The sequence below is a fragment of the Phymastichus coffea genome, unplaced genomic scaffold (assembly GCF_024137745.1).
Source record: "Phymastichus coffea isolate CEN01 unplaced genomic scaffold, Cenicafe_Pcof_1.1 PCOF00018, whole genome shotgun sequence".
Classification (NCBI taxonomy): domain Eukaryota; kingdom Metazoa; phylum Arthropoda; class Insecta; order Hymenoptera; family Eulophidae; genus Phymastichus; species Phymastichus coffea.
Window position 1 is genome coordinate 1,758,099 of NW_026706829.1, and position 21,062 is coordinate 1,779,160.

General features: G+C 35.6%; 2 protein-coding genes across 6 annotated transcripts in view; one reads left to right on the forward strand and one right to left on the reverse strand.

Annotated features, from left to right (window-relative positions):
• The window catches only part of LOC131675264 (proliferation-associated protein 2G4), a 651,851-nt gene that overhangs the window by 491,612 nt on the left and 139,177 nt on the right, over window positions 1-21,062 (forward strand). For 2 of the 3 annotated variants that reach the window (XM_058954184.1, XM_058954186.1), the window contains exon 7: window positions 4,857-4,998. The exons of the other annotated variant lie outside the window; for it this stretch is intronic. In XM_058954184.1, the coding sequence (XP_058810167.1) occupies window positions 4,857-4,961 (105 nt within the window). In that variant the 3' untranslated portion in view covers window positions 4,962-4,998. Of the gene's footprint in view, window positions 1-4,856; window positions 4,999-21,062 lie in introns of those variants that run through there. 3 annotated transcript variants of the gene reach the window in all.
• The window catches only part of LOC131675263 (epidermal growth factor receptor substrate 15-like 1), an 875,349-nt gene continuing 865,107 nt past the window's right edge, over window positions 10,821-21,062 (reverse strand). For all 3 annotated transcript variants that reach the window (XM_058954183.1, XM_058954182.1, XM_058954181.1), the window contains one exon: window positions 10,821-11,030. In XM_058954183.1, coding sequence (XP_058810166.1) covers window positions 11,025-11,030 — 6 coding nt within the window. In that variant the 3' untranslated portion in view covers window positions 10,821-11,024. The remainder of the gene's footprint in view (window positions 11,031-21,062) is intronic.

The following is a 21,062-nucleotide window of genomic DNA, read 5'->3' on the forward strand; positions in this document are numbered from 1 at the left end:
TACATATTTTAGGGGGGAAAACCATTTCCAATTTTAAAAAAAATTGTTTTTTTTTTCTTTAAAAGTTAGTTCAGTATGACTGGAATCCAAAAAATTTTATGGTTTAGACTAAAATTCAAAACTTTTCGAGATAGAGCCAATTTCCGAGATCCCGCCTATTCACTGATATGAGAGAGCCGAGCCCAAGTATACGAATTAGAGAGCATCGGGAAGCGCGATCTAAAGAAAAGTACGGAGTCAAATACGGAAATTACATTGGAGATGGCAATTCCAAGACGTTTAAGGTAATCTTAGATCTAAATCCATACGGTGATGATTTTACAGTTGTGCAAGTTGAATGCGTTGGTCACGTTGAAAACTCTGGACACTCTGCTGACGAACGCTAGAAAGTTGCATAAACTGTGAGGAAAAAAAAATTAACCCACGCTTTGATAAAATAACTCCAAACATACTATGGTTTAGCTATTAGACGTAATTAAAACAAGGCTGAGGATATGAAAAATGCATTAAAGGTTACTTATTATTATTTGCCATCAACAGATAAAAATCCAAGACACGAGTTTTGTTCTTCTGGAGAAGATAAATGGTCCAATTGGAAATATGCTGAAGCTATTGGAGTAAACAGCAACATCATAAAGCATCCTGCATTTCTTCACCCTGATGTACAGAAGTATATTCTACCGATATATAATGATTTAAATAGTGATGAGTTATTACGCAAACGGAGGCCACATAGGATGTCAATGAAATTTTCAACGTGACTATTTGGAATTTAACTCTTAAACACCTTCATTGTGGCTTTAAAATTGTTGAAATTGTGGCTTATTTAACAGCATTTATATTCAATGAAGGGTTATGTTGAATCCTAAAAGTTATACAAGAATTGGAGCTATAAATCAACAAACAAGCTGTGGATTACACAAGCAAAGTTGATGAGCGTCGGGTCGTTCATCGAGAAAGGCGAAGAAAGAAATTTTACGATACTGAAACTTCCAACGCGTTTTTCTTATATATTTTTTTTCACATTTTTTTCGGTACCAACGATTGCTCAGAGACTATTCAACCGATTAGGCCAAAATTTTGTACACGTTTGCATAACATATCAGAGCACTAGGTAAACTCAAAAATGTTAGAAATTTTTTAAAATTAACAATTTTTTATTATCGGTGAAAAAGAGAATTTTTTTTAAATATTGCCATTTATATTTTATATCTTCCATTTCTATAATTTTCAACTGCAACGGTAGACGATTCGATAAATCGATCTGTTCGCGATTCGTGTACTCGCGATGTTAATTCGAACGACTAAGAGAGAGAGAGGGGGGGGGCGCGCGAGGATTTGAATATTCAGTTAATCCTCAGCTGCTTTCGCGAGAATACCGCCAATTTGTTTTGCACTGTGTTTCGCCGTTTCTTATAAAGTTTTCCTGGGACTATTTTATACGTGCATGAGTGCAGCAATCAATCAGCAGCAGCAGTAGTACAGCAGTGGCAAGCAGCAGCATTATAGCAGCAGCAAAGAGCAGCAGATTTGAGAAAGGCAGCGCAGCTGATCCAAGGAGCATCTTTGATTCTCATCATCAATTACGGCTGATCACCGTAATTGTACCGCAGGGTAGGTGCGATCTCCCTTTATTATTGCGCGACAAAATACTTTCGAAAGTATTTTATCAATCGCGAGCGTAATTTTTGTATTCGCGCCGAGCGTTAGATTTCGCGGCAATTTTCGAATTCTCTCTGTCTCTCTCTCTCTCACCGGATTATAATAAATAATTTTAAATCCTATTCGCGTGCGTTAGTCTTTCGGCCCATAAAAGACTGTAGTTTTTCGTTAATCAAACTTTGTTAATTTTATTCGTCGTTTACGTCATTTCGTTTCCTATTAGTTTAATAGATCTATAAAGTCTTAAGTCTTAATCCAATTTTGCCTAGGGGATTAGGCGGATTATGCATTAAGTCATTCATACTGGAGATAGATCGAGTGTCACAAGTCAAGTGACTTAAGGTGAGTTCAACTCGGTTGGAAAGAAGACACTTAAACGAAATCATCAAACGTAAAGGCGAATACACGTATAACTCTACGTGTTTAACGAAGCGGCGGTTAGCTCTGCATCGTGGGAGTTTGTGCGTTAATAAATTTCTCATTTTGTAGGATAACCATCCCGTTACACAACTTCTTATCAAATAATTAGGTTTATTGAGTGACTATAAGTATATGTTGACCGTACCTTTTTGCATTTCTGTTTCAAATCTATTTTTACGGCGCTACACTTGGTATCATAAAAAAAATGCTTTTACGACCATGTAGGTCATTATGGAACATTTCCGTAAATTTTCAATATTTTTATATTTAAAAAAATGTAAAAATTTCTTTAAGATAAGTCTAATAATCTGTAAAAATTTCAAAAAGATCTATTCTTTTCTTTCTCTTCAAAAAAATTTCGAAAAAACCACTCAATTATAACGTTCTAAATGGTTTTCTCCCTTTAACATATGTATGACAGCAGCAACAACAACAACAACAACAAAATGTTCTTAAACTCGAATTTTACCAAAATAATCAACACAAACTTTGATTTGTTTTACAGGTTCGTGGCATTTGATTGATCAGCTTGATTAAAACATCTTCTTCAATGTTTTTTGATTTTTTTTGCAATTTATCCCACAGATCGTTTTTGTTTCATAGATGTTCATCTCTATTACTTCTATCTAACAAGAAAACGTTTCCAACCCTTCGCCTCCGATTTTGCTGCGATTTGGATGTGTCACCGCTTATTGAAAAATGAAAGTTACGTGTTTTTTTATTGGCGGAAAAAATGTCCTAAGAGATGGAAGTGACCCTCGAAAATCACCTCTCAGAGCACTTTTATATCAATATTAATTGAATCGAAAAATATTGATAGTAAACTGCTCTGAGGGATGATTTTGAAGGGTGGCTTTCATTCCTAGAAAACTTTTTTCGCCGATAAAAAAAATACGTGTTTTTTATTTTTCAATAAGCTGTAACACATTCAAATTGCAACAAAATCGAAGGCAGAGGGTTAGGAACGTTCTCTTTGCTTATGTTAGTGATCCCATAAATATTTGATAGGATTGCAGTCTGAACTTTGAGAGGGTCACTTCGTGATTTGAAGACATTTTTCTTTCTTTGGATTGTAAATGATTATAACAGTTTTGACTATGCTTTGAGTTATTATGTTGCTACATTGTAAGATTTTTCCCAACAAGTTCAGTACCAGACGGAATAGTATGAAACTTCAAAATTTTGTGATACACTTTATTATCTATAAACTCATCAATTTTTACCAAATCACCTACTGCAGTTTCAGAAAAACTATTATCGAGCTATTCCCATACTTAACTATTGAAATAATGCATAGTGTACTCATCTTTTCATATACTTATTGACGTACATACACGAGGCGTTTTGACGAAAATAATTTAAATGGTATCTTTTTATCCAAGATAATCTTTTCTGTTGTTGACTATCCTCAAGAGAGGTTTCTTAGTTGCTACACGTCCACTGAAACTAACACTTTGAAGACACTGTTGATTAGTTGAAGATGCCACAAGTACAGTAGGATCAGCTAGAATTAGTTCATTACTTATTTCTCTCGCCGTTTTCAAACGATCTTTATTTATTTTGCAGAATAATATGTTTATCATCCTGTGCAATTGCTTTACTAAGGTCGCCTACACGAATACGACTCCACATGTCAAGTCCTTGCTTAGATATTTTTCACTGTTGAATACACTGGACTATAAGAAATATTTAACTCACCACAAATAGTCTCGTATGAAAGTTTATGCTGCAGCAATGTAATAATGGCAGATTCACGTTCACAGTATATGAATATTTTCATTTCCAAACATTTATAAAATTGAAGCAAAAAGTATTGTGAAAAACAATTTTTTTTTATAGTTTGAAATATTTTTTTCCCTTATTGCTTTTATCAAATGTAACATACTTTTTCCTTAAGATTTTTTCTTAAAATCCATAGCTTATTAAATAAAAAATATTTTCCGAAAGAAATTTGTTTTTGTGAAAAACTATGTAACTAACAAAAATTTGGAACATTTTTTTTAAAAGCGCTTAAAAATACTTTATAATCGTATTCATCCTATTAGAATAGATTAATTTTTCGCAGAGATGTAAAATTTCAAAGAAGCAACGAAATATAGTGACATTTACGAAATTGGAATACAACGTACTAACAACTCAGAATGTTGTACGAAAAAACACCAGAAACACTTGTTAAGACACGTAAACAGAGCTTTAAAATAAGCTGCAGGTGAGTCTTCTATGATGTATCATTCTTAAGATATCGAACTCTTACGATTAACATTTATTTTTATTGGTGATCTTAAACTTTTGACCGGTAGTGTGTGTAGCAGCAGATTTATGGTATGATTAATGATGCTTTTAATGATTCAAATTAATCAAAATCTTGTTTTCAGATAATACAATGTATTTTGTTATAGAACTCCTCTACAAGACGTTTTTATTGTTACATATTAATTTCGATATAATAATAATAATTTTCATTACGAATAAATGAAATTAACGGCTCAGATAAACTTCTAAATATCTGATATAAATGTGCAGTTACATAAAAAAATAAATAATATAAACTCAATTTAACAATGTATATGAATTTATGATATCATAGCGAGAAAACCAATGAATATATTATAACAAAAATCAGGCATACAGCGATTATTGATGGAGTTATTTCATGTTTTAATAGTATTTATATTTATAACATTATAGATTTTAACTCGGAAGCATACTTTCAGTTCTTGATAGATAATTTATTATTATTTATCCTTTATATAAGTCAAATTTATACTTTTCAGATTCTACTAAATTCTTCGGCTAATCCAAAGTCAGCAAAAAAGAAAAAAAGAAAAGCAGAAAAAAATTCATCTGAAGATATATTAACAAATTCCAGTGGGAAATAATATGAATAAGAATTCTAAGAACAGGATTCTACATAATCTGTAATAAATTTTTTATCAATAAAATAAATTTGTTTAAATTATTAATGCAGTAGTATTTGTACTTATATACCTAATTAATCAAAAAATTAATAAAAATAAAAATTATAGATTTGGTATGAGGATGTACATTAACGTAAAGTATTTCATTTGCGCTAATACGATGACCATAATAAATTACAATATTATAATAAGTTTTCGCTAAAATATAATTATTGATTTATCACATATCAGCTGAAGGTACTTACAATGTGAATATGTAATAACGATGAAAATCATTTCAATGCTCGAGTTTGTAAGGCTTCTTCATATTACAACCTTTAAAAGTCAACTAGGGTTTTTCAAGCCTTAATTGTTATCTATTCTGATTTAAGAGGCAAAGTAAAAGTCACACTGTTTTTTCCAGTGATGTTTATAGCTAGAATAAACAAAAAAAATCTAAAGTTACTTCACTGAACACATAGCTTTGTAATGTTGGGTAAATGTGCGCTAGTCGGCTTGCTGTTCTCCGAATATTTCAGTGGCTCCATTTTAGTGGCTGACACATAAATATGGCCGGTGCTCCGCTCGATTGTAACCGTCGCGTATTGTCATCGTTGTGCACTGATGCTCCTTAATACTTGCGACCTCAGATCAAGTAAGAAGGTGTGTTTCACCTGAATTTGGCTATTGGTAACGATCCTGAGTATATTAGTCTTGGTGTGAATGTCGACGTCGTTGTCAACAGTCGTTGTAATGTGCAACATATGAAAAATGTACAAGAACATTGACACTATCTCTGCAAGAAGACCATCCTATCCATGATGAACTGTATGAACTCGCCGAAGAAGTTCATTATCTTCCGTGCGTAAAATAAATCTGCTAACAATGGTTTTGCGTTACATCTATTACGCGAGTTGCTATTCTCGGTTCCTTGCGTGGCTTTTCCGTGTCGATACTTCTTAACCAATCGACTGTTAATCGACCCATTGGCCGTAGAAAATTACAAACTGTGTGTATCCGCCGCCAATCAATCTCCGCTGTTATTACTTATATTAAAGGCGAAGTGTTGTGTAGAAGATTACTTCAATATTGTATTGCTGTCCGAATGCTATATCTCTATCGTATCCTGTAAGCTCTCATCCAGATGTTCTCCCCTCGAAACGTGTTTGTCTGGGATGGCCGCCTGTTAACGCTCTTAACCCGAATCGGCACATCGTTCGAGACAAAGTTCAAAGGATAGAGTAATGGAGTATTCTCTGGTAGCTCTCGTGAAAGGAACTTATGAAATATACGGTTTTGGAGAGTCTCTAGTTTACTCATAGTGCAAATCAGCAACCTACTTGCACAATTGCTCCGTACTCGGTGCAAGTATACCAGCTAACCATAAACACACTTCGAACACTAAAACTCTGTAAAGTTATAACCGTTATTGATCCTTACGTCAGTGCGTTCTCGAATTACCGACCTGATAACAACGGATTAACCGACAGTTGCCTCTCATTAAGTTAAAAATTTCTGTTACATTGATCATTCTAACTGTAAGCCAATTTTAAATTAATATTCACTCAATTATTTAACTTCACCTTTAAATAATCCAATGAAAGTCATTCATTGCTTAATTGCCTAAGTTTATAGCCAATAAATTATTTATATGTAGACTTAAAATGATTGAAGGCACTGTAGCTATTAAACTTCTGTCGTGTAATAGAAGCACATGCATATATAATATGAGAAATGAAGGGAACCGTCAATAAAGAACACCCTGATTTATCTCAAGAACAATGAAAGGACACTTTTATTTATATGTACAAGCTACTGTGTGCATATATAAAATTACAGTCGAATCGGGCAGACTCTAATGCTACATAATTGCAACTCAGAATGGACAATTTACATCCTGCGCACTTTTTGGTATAAAAATTTTATTTCCAAGTTCCGTTGTGAAGATAGCCAATAAATGTCCGCGAGTATTATTGTAAATTAGCAGTAGTATTACAGATGAATCCGTACATTCATGATGACACTTATGCACATATTGTACAAAAGAGAGAGAGAGAGAGAGAGAGAGAGAGAGAGAGAGAGAGAGAAACCTTTGCTATAACTAATTCTCGCTCTGCACGGATCCGGCAGTTGGAATGATGAAAATGGGCGTCGGGCGTCTTGTTATGTCGATCTCTGTTGCAACGGCGGTGCGCTGAGAAAAGCAGTCAACCACCTCTTTCGAGTACCTTGATGTGGTTAACATGCAACCGCATCGAGATTGCCAGTTGTAGGACGTGATTGTCGCACGTACCTTTTTCGGTGATAGCACGTACGTCAGTCACAAAATAAATAACTTCTCTTAAGATTCAACAAATACTGGCACATGACGTTATAGATAATCCGCTCCTCCTATTCTTGGTCTCTCTCTCCCTCTCTCGTACTCGTCAACTAAATAAGAGTCAACCCGACAAGCTTTTAAACACTTTACATCATCAAAAATCAACTATCCCTCTCATATAAATCTTTACATATACTATTTCAATTTAGCTCCGCCTCAAATTTTAACTCATACGAATCTTCTTTCTGCTTTCCTAATCATCTCTACATTTGATCAAGTTGCTCTAGTATGCACAATCAAACTGTCCTCCAAGCGCAAGCCTTGGATTTTCCCACAATAACTGGTTACGTCTGCTTAACAGACTATCGGTTACTAAAATTGATCTTGATAGGTTAAATGAATTTAAATCCTGGTCCCGATCCTTGCTTCACATCATGAAGAGACTAAACTGGTACTTCAGAGTCTACAATGAAAACCTCACATCTTTCTCCTTCCTTAAATTTTTGCCTTGTTTAACCCTTTTATTTCATGCTTCATCTTTTACTTATAATTCTGATTATCTGCTTATTTCTGGTCGATACCTAAACTCAAATTTTTTTATCTCAATTCTACATACAGCTCACCTTTCTGACAAACTTTAATACTGTCCCCCACTTCTTTCCTTTTATATCTCCAAACTAATATGTAATTATGTCATTCACTTTATTAAATACACCCAGAATGTAATCAATTAACAGTCGACTTAATTGTATTCTATTTAACTATTAGTAACTCTGTTGTTATTTCGTATAACTCTCTATCATCTATCTCTTGATTATAATCGAATCTACTATTATTATTTTGTGTTATTTGATTACTTACGCATAATCTTTGTAATGAACACTGCTATGCATTTTATATGTTTTATTATTTACTACTTTGTCATACCATAGAGCTTTACTTTGTATTCATCACTTCTATTGCGATTTAATTATTATTTTAAATATAATTTATATTTATCTCATCACCAGATAGGGTATTACCGTAAGGTGTTAATAAAAAATTTAATCAAGTCAAATTTCTTTCTCTCTCTCTCTCTCTCTCTCTCTCTCTATCTCTCTCTCTGATTTTTTCAAAACCTTTGACTGCATCCCTTACTCTTTGCTCTTGGTAAAATTTGAAGTTCAACATGGCTAATGTCACCTTACGCTGGTTTTTCTTCTATTTGACTGGTCGGAACTAAGCTGTAATCGATGTTCCAGAATCTATTTCCTAATAGCTTAGTGCGATATCTGGAGTACCACAGGGCAATGTTCTTAGCCTACTCCTTTTTTTCTTTATAAATGACTTGCCCAGAGATCTGCCGTTCGCCAAAGATATGATCTTTGCCAATGACACTTCGATTTATCTCCACTGTAATATGTCTGATATTGGGCTTAGGATTGAGAAAATGTCATACACAGACTGACCTACTAGACGAGCCAAAACGGACTCGTTTTGAACGTCAAGAAGATCAAGATGATCATGCTGGGCAGCGAGCAGAATATCTCTCTTCTACGAATCATCAGTTTCCTCCCGCGTCACTCTCTCCGCATTTCTCCAATAAAGCATCATTAGAAGAGTTACGACTCACTCCATGCTTTGAGATTCCATCGGAAGTCCATGTCCGTTCAGCGTAAGAAGAACCTAACCGAGGCACTTCTCTTCCTACATACACTTCACGAATGCTTCCAACATCTTCAAGGATCTCGATAATATATGTGCATTAGAGCTTCAAGTCATTCAAAATGCCTGCGTATGCTTCGTTATTAGCTTAATCCATTTCATGACCACTTGCAATGTTACCTCTCATGTGACTTATAATAGACTTAAACTTAAATGGCTTTTTCTAGACGCCTTTTGTAACCTTGCTCTTGCATGTCTCTACTGTAAGCTCGTTTCAAATGGTAGCCCTCCATATTTGGCTACTCATATTGTCCGCCTTGACAATTTTTCTATTATCCGTAGGTCCACTAGAAATCTGCTCATTGCTTTCCATTTCTCCGTCTCTCATTCCGAGGCGTTCTTTTGCTATTCATGGAATGGACATACTTAAAAATTAAATGTGACCGATTTCTCGATAGACAAGCTCAACGACTTCAAACGCTGGCTATTTTCGCTGTTTTCTTTCCTTAAGCTCTTGTCACTTGAGGGCAACTTATCTTTAGAGGGCGTAATTTATTGCTCAGCTCTCAGTCTTCTCCTCAAAATTTATCGCCCATTCAATCTGTGTGCCTTTGCCAACTCTATTCTCTATCTTTCAGTATCTTCCACTACCTCCTCCCGTATAATACTAGGGCCATTTTAAAAAGATAGCTCAAGTCATTCTTCTAACTACTCTCATCCGTCTGTCGTTTTCTTTCCTTTCCCATGAGTTTAAACTTAATCTAGTTAAATTTACTCTTAATCTTTCTTAGATTTAAGTTTATATCCTGCGTTAGATTAAGATTATTATTATTTTATTTCGATTATTTTTTTTCACAATTTGTATAGCTGACCTTTACATCTTTCAATCGTCCAGCCACCATACTAAAATGTCCTGCACCTCAACATAGAAATCGTAAGAGTAAAAATAAATAAACGAAACCAAAAAAAAATTCAATTCTATTCGTATTCAATGAACACCTACATATAAAAATTATGATTCTTCTTTACGTACCTATTGACTAACAGGTTCAGTATCAGTGGGCCTGAGTCTCTGAATTCTCTGGGTAGTCCTATGATCTCCAATTTATTTCTTAACGAGATCGGACTCCGCATTGAATAAAGCCGCCTCCTCTCAGGCTCGGTACGCATGACGATGGTGAGTAATGCCTTAACGGTGGTATCAGACTACAGAAACCTGCAGTCGGCAGAAACGCGTGCATCACCTCTGAACGAAGGATGAGAAAAGCCATTGGTCTCTCAAATACCGCTCATGACGGCAATTATGACAACCGTCTGCTCGAAGATCGTCCCATGACACATCGACTACCTGTTAGTACAGACCGAAGTCTGAACGTAACGAAACATTTCACCTGATTATCATTTCAGCAGTCTGTGGATTCTTCGAATGTCTTTTGGGCCCTTTTCCATTCCTAGAGGATCCTGGTCATGGAACGAAACGCAGCCGCACATGGCGGGACAAAACCATTCAAGCGACTTTAGGTTTTACACTGTGACTCTTTCGTGATTGTTATCTTCTCGAGGTCTTCGTTTTCCGATAAAATGTCTGTTTTTGGGCTTTTCAAGTATCAGATATTTATCAAGAAAAATCTATCGTATTTGAGTGTATATAATGACTATACGTATACATCATGCACACAACGATCAGCTGGTCGCTTGACGTCCGAAATATCTTTTATATAACTCACACGCATGCATATAAGTATCACGTAGATTTTTAATAACAAAACATACACAACAAGAAGTAGCGGTATTAATACAAATGTTACTTAAATTAATAATTTTACGATGAAAATGGAGTTTAGAAATAAAAGAAACAAAAACAACGTTTTGTAAATTTTATTTATTTTTTATCGCAGTACGTTCTACTGTATAATGTGGTAAGAAATGAAATTAATAAATACAGTAAATATTGGAAAAACAATACTCTATGAACTCTAATTATTTCCATCAAGAGAAATACTTTTATATGGATTGCACGTGCCATATATGTAAAACTTCCAACTTACCATGTGAAATCATTATTTATGCTAATCGATTTACTAGATCTGTAAAAAAATATATAAATTAAGAAGTTTTATTAATTTTATTAATTTAAAAAATATTTATTGAAAAATTAAATAAATAAAGGTTATAAAATCAGTTTTTGTCTACACGGTGTTTTAGAATATGTGCAACATAATCTACTGGTAAGTGACATCGATCGCTTCTTAAAAACAACTCTGTATTTTTGTTAGTAAGTGAATTACTAATTACTCTAAAAAATATCTTAAGTAGTCACCTGATATCTACTTCATTTATGTCATACTTTGAAGACTTAATTTTTCAATTTTACATTTTTTTAGATCAAGGGTTTTTTTTGATTGACAAACCTGAAGAATGATAAGGTAATTCTGATAAATGATTTGTATTTCAGTTACTCAAAATTCATTGAAATACATCATATACTTGGATTATATACTGTTGTTTTATACTAATATAAAAACACTTTATGTTAAGTTTTTAATAATATTTGATTATGAAATTATTCGACTTTTTTGGGACCCCTGTAGTTTTTGCACAATAATAAATATTTATTGGTTATTCTCGAAAGTATAATATTATTACAGGATTTTCCACAACTTGGTATTTTATTGAATGTGATTTTTTTATTAATCTTTTTCAGATAGACAACTTCTTAGAAAATGATAGAATGGATATTTATTTATATTGTGTAACGAAAGCTCGTTCGTTATCAATTTTAAGGTGGGCAAATGAGACGCATTCGCTCATAGCAATCAAGGCGGGAAGGGGGGGGAGGTAAAGAAATGAAAGTGATTAAGGAATTATACACACAACAAAATTCGCAATAAAATCAAATCTAATTCTAATTAAATCATAGTCAAATTACACTTAAACTTCGCAAATACCGTACATTAACAAACCGCAAAATAGCACGAACTCTTAACCTAACGAACACAACGTTGTTGCGAATACGTCTTAACACTATAAAACACAACAGTGTTCTTAACACCTTTTACAATAGAGAACAAAGAACAAATTAACTAACTTATCGCGCTTACAAATCTAAACGATATACAGAACGCGTCACTCTGCAGATGACCGCCATGATGACTAACCGACTTAGCCTTCTTAAACTAAAAGAGAAAGCCGCCCGGCGAGGGATCGCCTGGACGATTCTCTACCCGAACAATTCATGTCGCCGACCGTAATTAGGGCAGGTAGGCGACATGTGCACACCTTGCTACCTACCTGACCCTTATAATTACGCGCTGTGCCATACCGCTGAAGAGAAAGAGAGAGAGAGAGAGAGAGAGAGAGAGAGAGAGAGAGAGAGAGAAATAAATTAGATTGCGAGCCTTGACCTTCAATACAGAAACGGGAGGCCTGGCTGCGCCCTGTGGACGCTGTTGCTGGCCGTCGCTGGGCAACTCCTGCTGGCTTCTTCTGGTAGCGTCCCGAGCAGATCCTGGAACAAGGCACTAGTCCTCTTCCTCTCGGTCCTCCTCGGCTCCTTAGTGGCGTGTGCGTTCGGCTGACCCTTTGTTCTCAACTGCACTTTCGACTCTGCACCGCTGACCATCTAAACCGTCTTAATAGCTGATTGACTGGAACCTTCTGACTGACTGCTCGACTCACCGGTAGTGACGCTCGTTTTTTCTTCCGCTTAATCTACTTATTAGGCGGCGAGCGACCAATGTGCTAATTGGTTCGCGACGCGCGTCTCCCTAATCTTGCGTGGGGCATGCACGCCCCTAACTCTCTCTCTCTCTTTCTAACACCTCTATACTCTGTCATCAGCGTAATAGCTTCGGGCTGGTAATTTCCGTCGGCTGAAACAAAGACCATGCATTAGGCGCATTCTTAAATGCGCCTAACGCTGGTCACCGTGCTTTGCTAAGAGAAAGGGGGAATTGGAGAAAATACCGACGAGAACAAGCAATGCTTGCTCTCGTCACAATTGATCATTCATTACGCATTTATATAATAATTATTAATAATAATTCATTAGTAGTAATATACCAACATAAAAAAATTGAGTATTTATATTTGTGATCGATATCAGTTAAAAAATTAGTTATATATAAATTTATAGCCCAAGAACCGTACACGATATAAGTCTAAATACATTACACAAGATACCGGGTGTTAAGATATTAGACCACGTGTGCATCCATGTGAAATTAAAAATACATGATTATATAAAAAATAACTGATGTAAAAGTTATTTGTTTCTCAGTGGCACATGTTGTGGCGACGTTTTCGACGATACAATAGGTTTAAATCGATTTTTATTTTGATGACTACCACATGTGATATTCCTTTGAAATTTTCGTGTAGGAAGTGTTTAGATCCAAAAAAATGAATACCCAAAACCAATGATTCAGCCATTTATTCTTTCAAGGACTTGTTATTTATAAAATCTTATTTACAAACTTTAAGTATTTTAACTTTTTAAAGTAAAACACAATAAAATAAGGTTGATAACATTTAGATACAGATAATTCTTTATTATATTTTGAAAGAGAATCTTATATTATGTTCAGTAATCATTGTACCGTGCCTTAAGAGTTTGAGAAAACATGGAAAAAATGTAAACTAGATAAGCTACATCCAGATAATTTTGAACACCTGTTAAAGGTAATTCATGAGAACAATATGGATCATATAAATTATTCTTCATTTTTTCCACTCCTGATGTTTGATAATTATATTAGTAATCTTGATAAACGTATGTTTATATTATAATACAATACTAATATTGAAAGAATTCATTTATTTATAATAACACAGGCCGACAAAATTTGACCAAACTCCAGAACCTGAGACCGGACCTAGTGTACCCGAAGTATTTTATTGCGCTGAAAACGAATCCGAGCTCAGAATTTAGCCTATACGTCTGAGTTCCGAGATATTCTAACCTAAAAGTGCAAAAAATACCGTTTTTTGCTCATTTTGAGGTTACATAGCATCTTGAATAAATTTTTTTTTCCAAAACGAGGAAAAGCATCACAAAGGAGCACTCTTGTCCTTTGAAATCCATTTTTTAGATTCAAGATGGCTTTTTTTTTCATCGAGATATCATTGATTGAAGTTAAATATTTTCGCAGTTTTGTAACAACGTTGAAACAGCCTATGTAGCATATGTGAGGCTATAAGCCCAATTTATAAGTGATCGTATTCGATCGAAAAAATCTATATATGGGTTTTTGAGGTTGCTGTTAAAGAATATAAGGACAGATTTTGAAAATTCAAAACGGCGGATCCAATATGGCGGACCTAAAATTTTATAAGTGATCTCATTCGACCGAAAAAATGTGCACATGGGTTTTCGGGGTTGCTGATTACGAACATATGGTCAGATTTTGAAAAATCAAAATGGCGTTTTTGGGTGTTTTGGTGTTTTTGGGTGTTTTTGGTGTTTTTGGGGTCACTGATCACGAATACGAAGTCAGATTTTGAAACTAATAACCCCAATTACCCAACCCATAAACCCGGCGAGGCTATAACCCTATCCCGCTATATCTCAATTGCCTCACCCTTCATAGTTTGTACCTACCGAGGCAATAACCTTGGACAGCTACCTCTTAACTTCTTCAACATTCGAGTCGAAGTGTCTGCTATGTTGAATCTTTAAAAGTTTATTCTCAACGTTCTTAAGTAGCATATTACTCATCACATTCTACAAATTAATCTTTTTCATAAACGATTTTCCCGGCTATTTCAAAATTATTTTTTATGGAATCTCTCGCGTTTAGTATCAAAGGACCTTTGGAGAGATTTTCGCTTATGGCTTTCTGGGTTGTCTTCTCGTTTTAGTGACCAGCAATAGTCAGCTAACATATGTTCATCCCACCGACCTTGGTAGTGCATTTCTTGTTGATACAAATCCTGGTGAAATCTTTCGCCTATCTCTTCGCTGTACGCTCCAAGATTTTCAGGGAAATAGTCCAAGTGACATTTGAGAAAATGCAATTTGAGACTCATATTGCATTGCAATATTCGATAGTGTTCTAGCATATCAGACACAATTTTTTTATAATGAGGATCCTTCTTGTTTCCTAAAAATCCTTGCACTGTATTCTTAAAACCTAACCAAGCATTTTTTTCAATGGGCGTCATTGTTTTTATAAATTCATCATCGTTTATGAGCTTTCTAATATCAGGACCCACAAAAATACCTTCCGATACTTTTGCATCACTCAAATTAGGAAATGTAGACCTAATGTACTTAAAACAGTCACCTTCTTGATTTAACTTTTTCACAAACTGCTTTATGAGACCTAATTTGATATGCAATGGTGGTAATAATATATTGTTTCTGTCAATAAGAGATTTTTCAACCACATTGTACTCCCCAACTTTTCACTCACGTCTTTTTGGCCACTTCTCTTGTTTCCACTGCAGTTCCTGTTTTGCACGGCTATCCCAAAGGCAAAGAAAGCAAGGGTATTTAACGTTACCCGATTTCAAACCTACTATAAGGTTGATCATTTTAAAGTCACCACAAAGAAGCCAGTCGTGATCATTATACTTTATTTTTTCCAAAAGTAATTGGAAATTCATGTAAGATTCCTTGAGTACAGTAGAGTGGCCTACCGGAAGTGCAGCATATGTATTTCTATTATTCAATAGAACTGCTTTCAGGCTTTTCACTGAGGAATCTATGAAAAGACGCCAATCTTCTGGCTTATATATACCACTTTGATATAAATTCATAAGTTCTCTAATGTCATTACAAAAAACTATTCCATCTTCTTTTGAAAAAAATTTAAGAAACTCTTTTTCTCTTTTTCTGTAAACAGTAAATTTAGTACCGGATGACAGTAGGTTCCTTTCTTTAAGCCTGGAGGCAAGAAGCTCAGCTTTGTCTTTCGGTAGGTTTAGATCGCGAATAAGATCATTCAATGCATTTTGGTCAAACAATTTAGGACTTTCATCATCCGAACTAGATTCAAAAGGAAATTCTCCAGTCTCATCTGTTTCCTCGGTATCCATTGATACCGGGTCAGATTCATCGACTCTTTTCTCAGAACCTCTCATAGTTCCTACTTCTGCTGGTGTTACGCTGTTTACAAAAGGATATTCTATTTTGTACAAATATTGTTTTTTTGAAACCTGTTGTATCGCATAAACAAAAGTAGCAATCTGTTGTATGATCTCTTGGCTCGCGCCATATAGCTGGCCGAATGACGACATCTGTCATTGTATCTTTTCCATTCCATTTCATCAAAAATTGTCTACACGTATTGCAAATTGACATAGGTACCCATGTTTTATCTAAACTCGTCATCTGTTGCCCGTAGCAATTATTGTATAATGTCTGTATAGATGTAGTTATTGGTCTACGGTATTTTTCCGTATCATATTTTCCACATATATAACAAAATGTGTTTACTTTATTAAAACAAGAAACTCGCGAACTCATTGTAAATAGTAAATTAAATAATAACATAATAATTAAATGTATCTTTCGGTAATTTGTCTTACGGAATGATGAACTTTGACAATTACCATTCACACAGAATCAACAAGTTAGCCGGATCTCCAACACGAGAAAAAGAGACCTTTTCCACAATTTTTAATCACACACTCCCACTTATAAATAAATTTCTAATGAAGAGAAAATGCGAGTAAAAAACTATACCAATATCAATCTCACGTGTGCATCCAACCGTTAGCCCGCCACTCAAACGTGATCTCTAACACGGAAGGAACTAAAAAAACATAAAATTTCTTTAGCCTAGCATTTCGGAGTAACTTCGAAGTTGAAAAGACTTCCAAAAGGTATTCAAACCGGTGGCTGTAAATTTTAGCCTGTACCTCAAACGTGATATCTTGTAAATCGAGTATTCAAATCAATCGTGTAGTTAAAATATTCTAGAGGCGAAACTCCTTCTATCAATTTTTCTATGCTACTGAAATATTGCTAGTAATACACTTTTTCTCATGTGCACCGAACCGTTAGCCTGCCACTCAAACGTGATCTCTAACACGGAAGGAATAAAAAGAAACGAGTGTTTTCATATATCTCTTAAACTGTCAGCTTACTATTCCAGAGCAACCTCGAAGAAGAAAAAATTTTCTGAACAATGATCACAATTTGAACCAGCGGATAACACTTTCAGTCTGTAACTGAAACGTGATTTCTATTTTATGATAACTTAAAATTTATCACATTTTTGAATATTCTAAGAAAATCAAGTCTCATGATCCAACTCTAGTAAAGTTATGATAAAAAAAATTGAAAATCGATTAAGTTCAGTATTTTTTACAATGTTTAGCATATGGAGTCATGTAATTTTCAGACAATGTTGGAAATAACATTTCAATTGTCAACTATTGGTTGGTGACATTACCAAAACTAAAGTATGATATACCGTGCGATTATGAGGAAACTGGCCATAGGCCATCCCGTGTTGCCATTTAGTTTATATGGGAAAGCAGGTATAAATTGCAGGGGGTCTTTTCAGGTCACCTACCTGCTTTTCCATGTAAACTAAATGGTAACACGGGATGGCCTATGGCCAGTTTCCTCATAATCGCACGGTAGATATAAAGGTTTTGGACTCTAGGGCGGCAAGATACTGGGTTTGTGGGTTGAGTAAGTGGGGGTGTAGCGTCTTGGGGTCGCAGGTTACAGGGCCCGGGGGTTAAGGAAATTGGGGTTAGAGGATTTGGGGTTATAGGGTCGCAGGTTACAAGGTTCGGGGGTTAAGGAAATTGGGTTCACGGGGTTTGGGGTTATAGCCTCGCAGGTTACAGGGTTCGGGGGTTAAGGAAATTGGGGTCAGAGGGTTTGGGGTTACAGGGTCGCAGGTAACAAGGTTCGGGGGTTAAGGAAATTGGGGTTAGAGGGTTTGGGGTTATAGCCTCGCAGGTTACAGGGTTTAGGGTTGCCTCAGTTTCAAAATCTGACTTCGTATTCGTGATCAGTGACCCCAAAAACACATGTATACATTTTTTCGGTCGAATGAAATCACTTATAAAATTTTAGGTACGCCATATTGGATCCGCCAAATTGAATTTTCAAAATCTGTCCTTATATTCTTCAACAGCAACCTCAAAAACCCATATATAGATTTTTTCGATCGAATACGATCACTTATAAATTGGGCTTATAGCCTCACATATGCTACATAGGCTGTTTTAACGTTGTTACAAAACTCCGAATATATTTAACTTCAATTAATGATATCTCGACGAAAAAAAGTCATCTTGAATCTGAAAAATGGATTTCAAAGGACAAGAGTGCTTCTTTGTGATGCTTCTACTCGTTTTGGAAAAAAAAATTTATTCAAGATGCTATGTAACCTCAAAAATAGCAAAAAACGGTGTTTTTTGCACTTTTAGGTTAGGATATCTCGCAACTCAGACGTATAGGCTAAATTCTGAGCTCGGATTCGTTTTCAGCGCACCAAAATACTTCGGGTACACTAGGTCCGGTCTCAGGTTCTGTGATTTGTTGGCCTGTGTAATATATATATTCAACAGATGTACTGAGGTGGCAATAAATATAATTGCGAAACGTTTATAATAAAATAAGTGTGTAGTTTATTTATAGGGATGACTCCTAAGATCAAGATTACTAATATAATATGGATCATACATACGAGGTGTGTTCAAAAAGTAAGGTGAATTTTTATTTTTATGAAGAAATATTTATTTATTCATCAATATTTATGTTATGACGGTAAACGTCAAATTAGCGCTAATAGTCCAACCTAAGTGCTGCCTGCGGGGGCAGCACTTACCGGGAGACGAAAAATGTAACGAGGGAATTCGGCATACGACGAGGCGTAACGCGCGCGATTGAAAACGAACCAGTGAAGAATCAGCTACCGATACGGCGGCCATAAAAATCGAGGTTCGCGATCTAATTGCCCGAACGTGTCCCAGAGATCAACCGATTGTTGTTACCGAGCTATACGGAGTGTCGACCTGAGCCAGCTGAAGCAGCATCGTTCCCTGCGGAATCAAGTGTGTGTGTGTGAGGTTTCGCCATCGAGGGCGAAAACCGTGTGCGCGCGAATTCGTGATCCGCGACAAAGAACAGACAAACTTTACCGCTACGAGAGTGTGACTTGCTCATCCGTTCTCCGCAAGACTGCTAAAAGGTAAGCTGGCCAACTTAATCTCGCGACCGCGATTGCATGCATGATAATTAATTTTCCGTACTCGAAGCGAAGCATGCATGTAATAGCTCTGCTAACAAAGAGCGACGAGCGATCCGACTCTGTATGTCGTCGTCGTGCGAGCGCCACTGTAAACATAAACACGCGGGCCAATTCTAGTGTAGTACTTCAGAGATAATAAAGGATTCCGTCCGCGATATTAACCTTATTCACGCCGTATTGATTTCACTCCTGTAGATAGTTGGTTGACTGACATCTGTTCCCTCTTGCTCTCCGACTCCCGTATTGAACATAGGTAATTACGTGCGTTTTTCAATACGATTACGCGGATAAAATTAATTAAACGGTACCCACCCCGTTACAATGTTGTTCCCTTCAACGTAATTCCCCTCAGATATAATAATCGTACAACAGCTCTTAAGCGATGCTCCTTCGACGGTCCTTTTGTTCAAAATTAAGCAGTTTCGGAAAAAATTTTGCTGTCACACGTTTTATGCCCAAAACTTCGGAAAAAATTGTTTGGAACGAACCAACAGAAATGCCGACGTCTTCAGCCACTTTTCTAATAGTGATTCGACAATTTTTTAACACCATTTGTTTTACTTCTTCAACACTTTCATCAGTTATTGAAGTGCTGAGGCGTCCTGTCGTCTCGACGTGCTGTCTTCTCGGCCATCTTGAAAGAGCTTATTACCACTTGTAAAGATTTTTTGGACTTAAAGTAGACTCACCGTATGCCACTGTCAACATTTAAAGTGTTTTGGAGCACTTAATTCTATTTTTTACACAAAATTTTATGCAAACTCAACAACAACGGCAGAAAATCACCGAGCACAAAAAAAACACGTCTAATGTTTCTGTCTTGCAAAAAAAAGTAAACATATAAACTGGCTGAAACTGTGAGCATATGTGAGGCACGTATATTCCAACATAATAAAAAAAAATCAATTATCGAATCTACGTAGTCTGCCCTATTTAAGAATTCACCCTGAACACACCTCGTAAACTTATCATGTGATTTTTTAAATTAACGCTTACCCAAAAACAACGTGACGAATTATTTAACAAAGGGAGAAGTTCGGAATAAAAGCAATCTTGATAACCTTGACGACACACGACGATCATCGACAAAGCGACAAATCTCCAATCATTAGTCGAGACGCACATGTGCGTATGCTCCTGATCGCCTAAGCCAACTGAACCAGTCAGTGGTTCTCATCTCTTACCAACCGCTCGTCGCAAGAGTTCGGCGACAAATATTATATCTATCCGAATACTCTTGCAACACTGACATCCGTTGTTGCGCTGGCTTCTTGTCACTGTTTTTCATCAAGAAACTCGAGTGTATAAGGTAACCACTTATTACATATTCGACAACAACTCAAATTTTTGCTAATTTTAAATTTTGTCACTATGTTTTATTATTTATCTTACACATTGATTGTTATTTTAAGCGTTAAAAAATGCTGAGTATTTATATTTTTTTGTTAATAATATTTTCGTTCACCCATGAAGGCCAATGCCGAAACAGCATGAGACAGCGCTAAACTAACTATGCCATTCATAGCATAAGTGAAAAAAAGTACCCGTGTAAGTAATTGTTTATAAAAAATTATTTAAACAAATTATCAAAAAAGTTAATATTTTTAAAAATCGATTGCAACAATCGATTCTACGGGAAAAAATATGACAAAAACGTATATAACGTTTTCTTGTCAAACTTCAAATTATTAGTGTAAAATTGCAATAAACAATTGCAGGCCGGACAAGTTCACCTGTATACTATGACGTCAGGGTCACTCTTAGGTACGCTTGGAGTAAGCGTAAACTCAGGGTTGCTCTGATTTGGCTATCATGTAACACATAAGCCTGGACGAGCAATATTGTTGCGTTGAGAAAACTGTATGCTAGCGCGGAATGTAATAACCAAATGTTATTATGAAC